Source organism: Melitaea cinxia, chromosome 21 (assembly GCF_905220565.1).
Source record: "Melitaea cinxia chromosome 21, ilMelCinx1.1, whole genome shotgun sequence".
NCBI lineage: Eukaryota > Metazoa > Arthropoda > Insecta > Lepidoptera > Nymphalidae > Melitaea > Melitaea cinxia.
In genome coordinates this window covers 1,720,729-1,733,870 of record NC_059414.1, presented here as the reverse complement: position 1 = coordinate 1,733,870, position 13,142 = coordinate 1,720,729, and the positions used below count along the sequence as shown (strand labels likewise).

General features: G+C 35.8%; 1 protein-coding gene across 1 annotated transcript; it reads right to left on the bottom strand.

The window, feature by feature from the left end:
- Positions 1-4,628: 4,628 nt before the first annotated feature.
- On the bottom strand, positions 4,629-12,603 carry LOC123664204 (solute carrier organic anion transporter family member 1A1-like). The gene is made up of 7 exons (XM_045598800.1): positions 12,519-12,603; positions 10,444-10,565; positions 9,445-9,533; positions 8,823-8,936; positions 6,777-6,901; positions 5,917-6,057; positions 4,629-4,810 (listed from the first exon to the last, which is right to left on the bottom strand). The coding sequence occupies exons 1-7, from the start codon at positions 12,601-12,603 to the stop codon at positions 4,629-4,631; spliced, it is 858 nt and encodes a 285-aa protein (XP_045454756.1).
- Between the last annotated feature and the right edge of the window lie 539 nt (positions 12,604-13,142).

Here is a 13,142-nt window from a genome sequence, read left to right as displayed (position 1 = left end):
ATAACTTTTACGGATTTTACTTTGTACATATTGGTTGTAATAACAAGTTTACCTATTCGCGCGGCCGCGGCGGCCTTTTGTAAAGACATGCGGCATCTTTGGCGAATGTCGCCTTTGCCGAATACCGACTTCTAGTAAAGACTGGTTACATTTGCTATTTTTTTATACGTTTATAACGTCCTTTTTCAAAGCATACTAAAAAAGCACGCATTTAGCAAATGTAAATATGCTATGCTTTTTAGCACACTAAAAAATCTGACTGATGGTTTCCTCTACTAACTCTGGTATGATAACAGCGGCATTTCAACGGGTGTTAGAAAATCGTCCGATAGCTCCTGTGGCAGCGGGTGGTGGAAGAGAAACAGAAGTGCAAACGGAAGCGAACATTTTAGATGTCGTTCATCGCAATCCTCGTTTAAGCACACGAAGCATTGCGAAACTGTTACGGCTCAGAGGCTGGCATATGCCATCTAATGGTTTTGTGCATAAAGTGCTTCGACGGCACAGAATGCGCCCGTACATAATCTACAGGGTGCAAGTACTTGTACCTGGTGATCTAGATCGGCGCTACATTTTTGCCAATGGCTTGTTAACAAACAGGACCAAACAGAAAATACTGTCATCCTACATGTAATTTGGACCGATGAAGCCACCTTCACGTAAAATGGCCTGTGGAATATGCGGAACCTTCATTTGTGGTCAAACCAGATGGCCTGTGAACGTGTGGGCTGGAATATTTATTAAACAGTTACTGGGACCAGTGTTCTTGTCGGAGCGATTAAATGGACCACGTTATCTCGAGTTTATAAATGACCATATAGAAACATTTTTAGACAATATTCCACTGTCAGAGTATCGGATAACGTGGTTCCAGGGTGATGGTGCACCACCAGACGTTGTTAGGTCAGTAAGAAAGCGTCTAACGAAGTTGTTTGGCGATTGCTGGATTGGCAGACCAGGGCATTATGCCTGGATGCCTCGTTCACCTGATCTAACTCCATAAGATTTGTTTTTGTGGGGTTACGTAAAGGATAGGGTATTCGATCGGGAGTGTAATATCGCTATCGAAATGCGTGATCGGATTTGCAGTGTTTTTGCCAAGTTGCGAGAAGATTGTGTAGAGGATCCATCTTTAATGCCCCGACTTCACGAAGAGACCCATAGACGAGCCCAGATTTACGTCCATAGGAATGGAGCACAATTTGAACCCCACCTCATTCGAACCTGAAGGATGTAAAAAGGTAAGTGGTTCTGTACTTTTCGCTACGCCGCTACCCGCTAGTCGCGCGTCTCGCAGTCAACGAGAGTGCACAGCGTGTATGCATACATTGCGGGTTCGCAAAATACTTAAGTCCTAAAATGTTCCTAAAAAAACGTTTCTGAGATAAATGGTTATATGGATTATATAGTATAGAAATAGTATATTATTAGGTTTAAATCTTTTCAAGCGTTCCAAACACACCCGGTATTATAACTAAAGTCTACTGCATTATGATACATAGCTTTCATTAATAATTGTGTTTGCTCGCAAACGAAAAAAAAACCGATTTCAATTACATCGACGAGTAATACAACGTAGATCGACGAAAAAATAATCAAGTAACTACGCGTTATCAAAGATTACTCAAAAAGTAGGTTTCAGATCTCAATAAAATTTATATGTGACCACATGACAAACATTAGCTTTCGATTAAATTAAAAATTATTAAAATCGGTACACCCAGTAAAAAGTAATTGCGGATTTTCAAGAGTTTCCCTCAATTTCTCTGGGATACCATCATCAGATCCTGGTTTCCTTATCATGGTACCAAACTAGGGTATCTCCTTTCCAACAAAAAAAGAATTATCAAAATCGGTACATCCAGTAGAAAGTTATGCGGTATAATACAACGTAGGTCGACGAAAAAACCGTCAAGTAAAAACGCATTATTAGATATAACTCGAAAAGTGGTTGTTAGATCTCAAATAAATTTAAATGGGACCAACTGGCACACACCACCTTTCGATTAAAAAAAAAATTGTTGAAATCGGTCCACCCGGTCAAAAGTTCTGATGAACATACATAAAAAAAAAAAATACAGTCGAATTGAGAACCTCCTCCTTTTTTGGAAGTCGGTTAAAAAGACTTCCATATAATTTTTTTAGTATGTACATTCGGACACAGTCGTCTGTTCCTAAGGTGGGGCCTTACTTAGTGTTTATGCTATAACTTACATGCGACTGACATAGCTTTTTTCTCGATGAACACATATAAATAATACTTATATCAATTAAAACTTATATTACACCCAGACTTGACACACAAATTTTGACAACTATTTTTGTGTTTGTTATCTATACTATTAAATTTATAAAGCTAAAGAGTTTGTTTGTTTGAACGCACTAATCTCAGGATCTATTGCTTTTATTGATTTTTTTTTTTTTTGGCTAGTCCATTTACCGAGAAAGGATAGGTTACATCATATTTTAGCAAGTTTGTTTCTCAAATGACGGTGATACCTAAACGACTGCAAAAAATAGGTTACTGAACGTAATTAGAACATACTATTTTGTACTTGTGTATTAACCCATATGTGCTCACCGCCCCATTTTTAAAACGGCAGGTTATTTATTTTCTGTGTCAAACTAAAACTGTGGTTTGATTATTGAATGGTACTGTCCGCTTTGTTTACATTTTGACATTATGAAAAAAAAAAAAAACGAAAAGTTGTTGGCGCCATTTTTTCTGTTTTTTGGAAGAATAGTAAGTGCAAGTGTGGTGTTCACGATGACGAGAATAAAAAGTAAGTTTATTTTTTATTTATTTATAAGTAAAACCGTGTAAAGCAGTTTTTTTATATGTATTATTTTATATTTGATTACTTTTGTGATAAAAATCGATTCTTTCGGTTAAGATTTAGTTTTTTAGAGGCATTATTTATAGCGCCCCATTATTGGGGCGCTGGGCACGTACTTGCATGTTGATTTCAAACTTCATGGTATATGTGTTATATTTTATTTACATTGTTTATAGCAACTTCCAGTTATATTGGAACTTTATATGTTATACTTTTATATTTATTATGTTGTTTTAGGTTGAGTTTAGCAGAAATTATCGACTTATTGGAGACGGAAGATGAGGACACTATCTACACATAGCCCAGCAACCAAATGTTGACGAGAGACTGCGATAGTGACGAAGTGCGAATGCGCTTGTAGGTAATATCAATCATCTGACAGGCAATCAACTACGAGCCGAGGCGCTGCTTGTATGTGTGCGCAAATCGGGTTCACTTTTACAAAGATAAGTTATAGAAGTGGACTCGATTGATGACGACAAGATATCCCTATCGGGAGATACATCCACTTCTGCGCCAAAAAGAGGTAGCACAGGTAACACTAATCCCGATCTAGGTGTTGGAGGATCTGTCATTACGAACTTGGCGGCCAAATTGCCTACAGATTTTCGAGTTCATGTTTACATAGACAATTTCTTTACATCGTTTAGATTGCTTATCGCTTTGAAGAATTTTGGTCACCAAATTTTGGGGACATGAACAATACGGGCCAAAGGGTCGAAAATGCGCTGCTGGAGTCAATCGACGACATAAAGAAAAAACAGCGTGGGAGCTATGATCAACACGCCTGATGTTTCATCAAATCATTGATGAAACATCAGGCGTGTCTCTAGTACGATACAACGTCAGTAACGTCGTTACCGTAGCTTCGACCTGTGAAGGTGTTTCTCCAGTTGGCGGATCCAAGCGATGGTCAAGTGCTGAAAAAAAAACCCTCGATTCAACAGCCCTTTTGTGTTCAAATGTATAATCAATATATGGGCGGAGTAGATCGCCTAGAACAAAATATAGGCTGCTACCGCAATAGCATAAATAAAAAAAAATGGTATTATTCTGATGTGTGGATGTATGTAGATGTTCTTAGATGTAATAAAAATTCATTTACAACCTCTATAACCGTTATTTTATTAATATTACCCTTTAAAATAAATGCAATTGAAAAAATTAAGGAGTGGTTATAGACGTGATCTGCCGTGCTCAGCGCCCCAAAATTGGGGCGGTGAAAATGTCCAAAACGGCATATTTTTTTTTATTTAATTTTTAGAATACCTTTATTTTTATGCTTATTGGACTTAGAATAAAACGAAAAAATATCAGTTTTTACGAAAAAAAAAAGTTGAGCACATATGGGTTAATATGACAACTAACTTGACTAGTGGGTCAACTAATTATTCGACTATAACTAGTCAACAATTAGTTTATAAATAAAATCAAATAATTTGTTAACTTATTACTCGACTTGTTGCTATACTTGTCACTAGATTATTCGACTAAATATTTTTTAGACCAGTTGGTCGATTTATCGCCTAACTTTTATCTAGACTAGTAACTAAACTAGTATCTCAAATATAAACTTGATTGACTCATAATGATTATTAACCGTTCGGTTTGTTCAAGTAGTTGTCCGACTTGTTGCGAGAGAAAAATAAAGTACTAGGTCTTGTGTTTCCGTCCGTACGATTAATTACCTATTATCACATACGAATTTCATAATTTACTTAGGTTAAGCTAGCGTATGTTAACTTACATAGTTAAAAGTTCTTAGTCTATTATACAAAATTATCATAATTTTTACAATCTCGTTTCATTTACTTCGTTATCGTCCTCTTTTAACTTTTTGAAAAAATGCCAAGATGTTAAAGCAATCATAATTGATGTCAGCATGAGGAACGCGCAGAAGTGGCCAATTAAATAAGGGAAGGATGCGCTCTGTAGATGACACTTATTTCCTTCGAACCAACGACAAGTCGTAACTGAAAAAAAAATTAAAAAATTAAACTTGAAAAAAAATTATGTTGTTCATTGTTTTCATAATTTACAGATTTTCGGTAAATATTTCGTATCGTCAATACAGAATACCGTAAAAGTTAACGCTGGTTTATTTAAAAAATGTATTCTGTTCAAAAATCACAAAAACGAGAGAGATGAGAGGAGTACAATACAAAACGAGAGAAATTAAAGGAGTACAATACAATATAATTATCTTATTACCATATATTTTTTTTTATATTTCTTTTTATTATACGATTAGGTCGGTAAACAAGCGTATGGCCTAATGTAAGCGAGTATCGACATCAGCAATACTAAAAGCATCCGAAAAACGTAACATGATATGGTCAGCTGACTTTATTTTTCTTTCAAGATATTAGGTAAACTATAATCTGAGAAATTTTAAAGGAGAAGGAAATGACCAAAAAAAAAACTTTTTGTTTCATCTTTTAAAGTACCAACTAACGAAATTTCCACCGAAGTACAACCAGCTGACATTAATTTTCATTCATAGAAGCATATAAAATATCATCCGTTAAAATTTTAGTTGAGAGGGAATCATTGAAAAAATATATACTTTTTATTGTTCAATCAGCCAGCTGACTATAATCCACCATGTTATGATCAGCTGACTTTATTTTTCCTTCAAGATATTAGGTGTTTACCTATATACCTATATATATAATCCGACAAATTTTAAGTGGGAGGAAATTACTAAAAAATTATTTTTTCCTCCATGCGTGGGAGGCTGCCACTGCCAGTCCCACCCATGGAGTCGCAGCTAACGGTCGCGGATATTCATAATATAAATCCCTAATGCAGCTTACGAAGTTTCGAATGGGAGGTAATAATTGATCAAATTTGTACCTGGCTCCCGGACCATAACGGTAAGCGATTATCGTATCATCGTAGCGGGTATAGCCTATACACATCTGCAATACCAAAAGCATCACAAACACGCTATCGACCCCACCCCAGACCCTTCCCAGGAGCTTTGGGCACGTTACTCACCAGAGGTACTTCCCCAGTCGTGCTGCTCCAGAATTCGAGCAAGATATATCAATGTTATCTTGTATTTTGGGAAACTTACTTTGAAGTCCATAGAAAATTGTGTGGCCCACGACGAAGGTCAAGATAGCGACGAAAGAAAAAGCCAAGCCTTGCGCCACGGACTTATCGCGAGGGTCCACGATTTTCAGTAACAGCACGCCCTGACCTTGCAGCGTTAAAACTGTAATAAGGTAAAAGCAAGAGTGAGATAAGTTCTGATAGATGTCAGTAAATATTTTTTCGTCATTGTATCTATTATCAAATATTACTTTTGTTTTTTGGTTTATATCTATAAAAAGTGATTTTTTTGTTTCAGTTTTTATATTTAAATCCGTAATAGATTTAGATTTATTAGATATTAAATTCTCATTATGATGATAACATTTGCACTCAGAAGCTTAGTCGAAGTAAAGTAATTGCGCGTCTGTCGACACTTCAGCGATGTATATTATAATATCGGTTTTTGTATAATAATTACTCCTACTAAGCAGAATGATTGAAGAGTAATATGCCAAGCTTCTCCACTACATATTGTTGGATTAACTTGTTCCTGTCTGCAAATTGGGTTCGAGACATTCAGTCTTAGCTATGGTATTCTTTCATAAGAAATGATGACACGAACTTTTTTACTTCAAATTAACTTTAAAGTTTCTAAGCTTCTGGTACACTTTTGCGATTAGAACTAGCTCTTGAATTTACATTTTCTGTGTCGGGAGCCCGGAAAAGCACAAAATACTCAATCGCAAACGCCCAGACCACAAACATATGTATAACCAATACAAATGTATGCCACATGCGCGGATCGAACCCGCAACCAACAGCGCAACAGCCATAAGCCAATGCTTTGACCGTTACGATAACGCTTTGACTAAATTTTGTATCTATAGTAATAGTTCGTACTTCCGAGCATAAAGAGCATGTAGAACATCAGATCGTGCAACGAGTTCGCGTTCCGACACGGCTCGTCGCCGCACGCGCGCTCCAACACGCGTCCACCTCCCGCACACGTGCAGTTCGAGTACACTCTGTAACAACGTATTCTTACTTAGTAACACGGCGAAAATGTAACGAATAAAAAAACGTAATTTATTCGAAATTTTTAACTTCTCATTAAGGTCCAAAATTTTGTAAAGGAAATTGAAGTAAACAGGCGTCTCTAAAAACACCCAAGATGATCTGACATACTGGAAATAAATTTTCTGTATAGTACGATATGATCGTGTGCCACTAGAAAGGTCACGTTTCAAGGTCACGCACCGACACTAATTACAAGCACTCACTGTGGTCTAAACAATGTAGGTGTGTTCCTGACGTCAAAGAGTCAATTTGCACTTTATTATCGCTGCACAAAGTTCAAATTCAATCATATCTATCAAAACAGTGTGCGTGTCCGCTTTGGAGGATCTAATGTCGCGTTCCGAAACTCAACAAAAGTGATAATATCGCGAACCCGACCAAATTGAATAGTCAAAAAATGTAAGAACTATAGATCATTAGTACTGATTTTTATTTCAGTTGGCTTCGCGATATTATTTCTTTTGTTAACCTACTTCCAAAAAAGGAGGAGGTTCTCAATTCGACTGTATTTTTTTATGTATCATCATTACAGCCTATACAGTCCACTGCTGGACATAGGCCTCTACAAGTTTACGCCAAAAATAACGTGAACTCATGTGTTTTGCCTATAGTCACCACGCTGGGCAGGCGGGTTGGTGACCGCAGTACTGGCTTTGTCGCACCCAAGACGCTGCTGCCCGTCTTCGGCCTGTGTATTTCAAAGCCAGCAGTTGGATGGTTATCCCGCCATCGGTCGGCTTCTTACGTTCCAAGGTGGTTGTGGAACCTTATTATCCCTTAGTCGCCTCTTACGACACCCACGGGAAGAGAGGGGGTGGCTAAATTCTTTAGTGCCGTAGCCACACAGCACATTTTTTAATGTATGTTACATCAGAACTTTTGACCGTGTGGACCGATTCCGACAATTTTTTTTAATCGAAAGGCGGTGTGTGTCAATTGAAGAAGATATCCCTAGTTTAGTACCATGATAAGGAAACCAGGATCTGATGATGGGATCCCAAAGAAATCGAGGGAACTTCTTGAAAATCCGCAATAACTTTTTACTGGGTGTACCGATTTTAATAATTTTTATCGAAAGCTGATGTTTGTCATGTGGTCACATATAAATTTTATTGAGATCTGATAACTACTTTTTGAGTAATCTTTGATAACGCGTAGTTACTTGACTATTTTTTCGTCGATCTACGTTGAATTACTCGTCGATGTAATATGCGCACGCGACATAAAATGCATCAGTTTTCACGTCATTACATCTGTCAAGCAAATCGCGTTTAAAAAGATCTTGATAATTTAATATCCCTATCTGTGTAAAATTATTTATCCGAGCGAGGCACCAATAAGATGTTTTAAAAGTTATAGATACGCTATACTCGCCTAAATTATCTCACTTACATTCGATCACGATCGGGCCAAACCGGTGCGATTGGGCACGACGCGTCACGCGTTCTGTGACTTGCGTCACTTTTAAATACAATTATGTCGGTTAATAACCCGTCTATCTCTATGTTATGTCATTGAGACACGCAATTTTTAAATATTTAGGTTCCCACTGTACTTTTATATTATTATCCAATCAGGTTTGAACACTAAGTTCGCCTCTTAGTTTGAAGCCCTCTAGCAGACATCCCAGTCGAGGTTTTTTAGTGGGTCACAGAAGGGTGGCCAAAGTTCGTGGAAACGAAGATACTTTGGTAACCCAAGCTGAACCTCACACACCGCCTATCATCAGGGTGACGGTTCTGTTCAGGAGAATTTTTTGCAACGACTATAAAATAGGTGGGCAACAAAAACCTGCCACATTCCAAATTTTTTTGATGCGACGAAGTCTATCGGGTCCGCTAGTGCGCAATATAATTAAATTTTACTTACTGGATCCCATTTATTTCTTGTGATTCACGGCAACCAGCTTGGCATGGTGACACATAGCTGACCATATCATCAACCGCACACACCGGCTTGAATTCCTCCCATTGAGGTTTACAACTATAAAGAGAACTTAAAATCAGTAACTGTTCAGAACACCAAAATAATTTCTAACAGAAATGCTACATTTACCTACTACATTTTACATTATACTTCATATAAATTACTAATTTTAGCTTTTAGCTACACTTTAGCAGACTGACCAGAACTGAACCACATCATTTCATAAAATCGGTAAGAAGTGGTACCAAACTAACTGATACCAAACTTTCAGCCAAATTAGTAGTTTTCCTTATATTTAGGTCCCTTTTATTCTTTCACCTGTTTTAACGAACCTCCACAAATACTAATAGTAATTTAATGTAATGAAATTCAATAAATTACAGCGGTTACAGCAATAATTTTGTGTTTTTATAATTACCAACAAGTAAAGGTTCAAGACAAGACATTTTTAACGTACTTGCAAGCAAGACTGCATTGCGGGTGGCTGTAATAATTTCTTCCGATTCCCACAACATTCCCTGTGTTGCAGCGCGGAACAGTTGTCATTACTATGTAAAATACAAACATTAGCACACTCATACTGGTCGCTTGTTTGAATGCTTTTATTTGACAAAACTTCTTGAGTATAGGATCGGAGAAAATAGCACCGAAATACTGAAATAGAAATTACCTGTATTAGAAATAAGTGAATAAATAATATATTTTTCATTATATTACAAAAAAGAAAACGCTGAGACGACAAAATGGCACAAATATTCATCACTACTTTTACATCCGAATTACATCTTTGTGCCTATTGCAGTCAAAACACTTAAACCTTGGAGTAGCAGAGCTAAAAAAAAATTAAAACAGATAACTCCTTGTCTAATTGCCTTCGCTGATGACAAGGGGGCTGGTGCATTTTTTGCCCAGACAGTCGGCATAGCGATTCAACGGAGAAATGGAACTGTCCTTATGGGTTTCCCCACCGTGCCTCGGAGAGCACGTTAAGCCGTTGGTACCGGTTTTAATCATAAATACCTGACAGCAATAGTTACTCATAATACAAAATATATCAGCCAATCCGCAGTGGAGTAATTTGGTGGATTCCTTCTCCTAAATGGGGAATGAGGCCTATGCCCCAGCAGAGGGATGTTAGAGGCTAAATGCGATTATTTTATTATAATAATTATATTGATTAAAACTCACCACTATGCAACCAACTATTAAATAATGTAGTAAAATTTTAGAAAAATTTACGTATCCACTAGAAGTAGGCAGCAAGTTGAATTTCGCCTAAATAAAAAAAATGTAGTTAAATACTTTACTTGAGAATTAAAAAACAATATAAACAACAAATTTTCATTAAAACTTGGATCCTTTTTAACATTTATATAAATTTAATGCATGATTTTAATTGATTTAAGCTCTGTTAAATTTTGAACATGTCTTTTAAATTTAGCTGTTCGTTTGCAAAACGACTCATTTTCTCAACATAAAAAAGTGGAATGACTTGTTGTACGTAGTTTGTCAACTAAAGTCTATCAAATTATAACGTATAATAAAAGATATGACAAAAAAATACCTTAATAATGTCAATCTCGTAGTATCCATACCCCCACATAGAGGCCGATACGAGTCCCATTGAAAACATTTGGGTCAGTGCTATTGGGTTGTACATCACGCGTTTAATACTTGCGTATAGACCTGTCAAATAAACGAAAATGTAAAAAATGGTGATTTCCTGATAGCGATCGTTACTCTAAGTAACAGGGAAATACATCGCACGTCGTAACAGGGAATACATCCGCCGACCCGCAATCCTTCTCCTACATGGGGAAAGAGGCCTATGCCCAGCAGTGGGATATTAAAGACTGAATTAATAGCACGCGCATTAAAGAAAATTTATACTAATATTATAAAGCTAAAAATTTTGTTTGTTTGTTTGTTTGAACGCGCTAATCTCAGAAACTTAGTCTAATTTGAAAAATTCTTTCAGTGTTAGATAGCCCATTTATGGAAGAAGGATAAAGTCTATTTTTTTTTTAGACCGACTACAGAAGCCTCACTTCTTTCAAACCTAAGAATCTGAGGTATTTATTTATTTAGTAAGAACCACCAACTGAATTACATGTTTAAAAAAATTAAAATCAGTTACATGCCAAGGTATTAAATATATACATATAATTCCTCTTAAAGGTAGTTACTGTGCTTAAGAGAATTAAGTCGTCTGCCTATTAAAAATATTTTGAACTTTCAGGATTTAAACTAAAAAATACATAGAATATAAAGAACTAAATAACTATTATACTATTATCAATTAATATTAGTGCTACATAGCTTTTGATTTGAGGAATCAAATGACTTTATTATTTTCTTCTTAAATTTAGCTATGTTATCTGCAAAGATGTCTAATGACTCGTTTTCAACTGTAAATTCTCTGTAGAGCCTACTTAGTCTAGGGATGAGGGAATACTAACCGAGGTTTGTTCTCTGGGTTTTATAAGCAAATAGTGAAATGGGATATCGTGGTATGCGAGAGGGAACTTTAATTGAAATTTTGCTTTGGAGTTCTGAACTATCCATAGTTCCATTCACTAGTTTGTGTAAGAAAACCATATCAAGGAGCTTGTCCCGGTGTGAGAGTGAATTTAACTTAAACTTATTTAGCCGCGAGTAGTATAGGCATATTCTTTTGTCCTGCCCAATAGAATAAAATTGCGTAAACCGTCTCTGTATACTTTCCAATCTATCTTTATGGGTCTGGTAGTTTGGGTTTCAAATGGGCGTTCCATATCTAGCTTACTCCTTGTAGAGAATATTTTTTTTTGGTTTTAAGTTTTTTAAATTGTTTAGAATTTCTAAAAATAAACCCCAAAATTTTGCGTGCCGACCTGCATATGTTGCCAATATATGTATATACAATATACATTATAACGTAACTTAGCATCAGTAGTGATACCTAAATCGCGAATGTACTTCAATTTCTGTAATTGGTGCGTACCAATAACATATTTTACCTCAACAAAAAATCGTTTACGAATGAAGGTAATATATTAACATTTGGAGGGGTTAAGCTCCATTCCATTTAACTTACACCACTCGAAAACTCTATTGATATCTTTTTGTAAAGATTTAAGGTCATGCTTATTAATAATTTCTTTAGCAACCTTTAAATCGTCAGCATAAATTAAACATTTGGAATTCTTGATGCATTGGTAATGTCGTTAATGTAAATATTAAATAGTAATGGTCCTAAAATTGATCCTTGAGGAACACAAACGTGAACAGTGAAAGTGAACATGGCGTGACAAAATTGAGTGTAGCAAAGATTCGAAGACTTTTGATAGTGTTGAGAGTATTGATATAGGCCTGTAGTGGATTCATGATCGCCATTCTCATGAACAGGAACTATTCTTGCTAACTTCCGTATTTCAGGATAAACACCAGTGCATAAAGATATGTTATATATTAATTGAAGTGGTGCTAATAATGGAACAGCGCATTCCTTAATGAATAAAGGAGGCAAATTGTCCTATCCTTTCCTTACACCAAGTACTTTCAGCTTTCTGAGTGTAACCTAAATGGTTATATTAATATTGGAAAGGCTATCTGAGATAACATTCCAGACATGTTAGTGAAGAGTTTGTGAATACTCACTCGAGTCATAAACCGATGCGAAGAAATCCGCAAAAAGATTGTACAAGCTAGGACTATCAGTGGTAATTTTATCACCAAGCTTCATCTTTGCGGGATATGTGTTTATTGACTGTTTAATATTTTTTAGATGAGTCCAGAAATATTTGGGATTTTTCGTCAAAGTATCATCAATTGATGCAATATATCTATCATAGTATTCCTTCATTAAATTGTTACTGTCGTTTCTTAGAGATTCGAAATGAATTTTATCAAGTTGGTTTTTGAATATTTTAAATTTTAATCTGTTTATTTTTAGTTTTAACATAGAAATGAGTTTGTAGTTATACCATATAGGGAATTTACTGTTTTTACGTTTAGTCTTAGGAACATGTTTATCAATGATTACCCTCACTTTAGTAAAAAATATTGTGAGCATTGAATTGACATCATAACAATTTGAAAGTAAATTAAGTTATATAATGCACCTTGCATTATTTAAATCATTGATAATATTAGCATAGTTTGCCTTATAGAAGTTTAATCTTTCAGTTGCCTTTTCATCTATATTAGCTAAGTCGCCTTATTCAAGACTAACTAATAAGGGTGGATGGTGAGTGTCAACTATACTGATAGGTGTTGGGTATT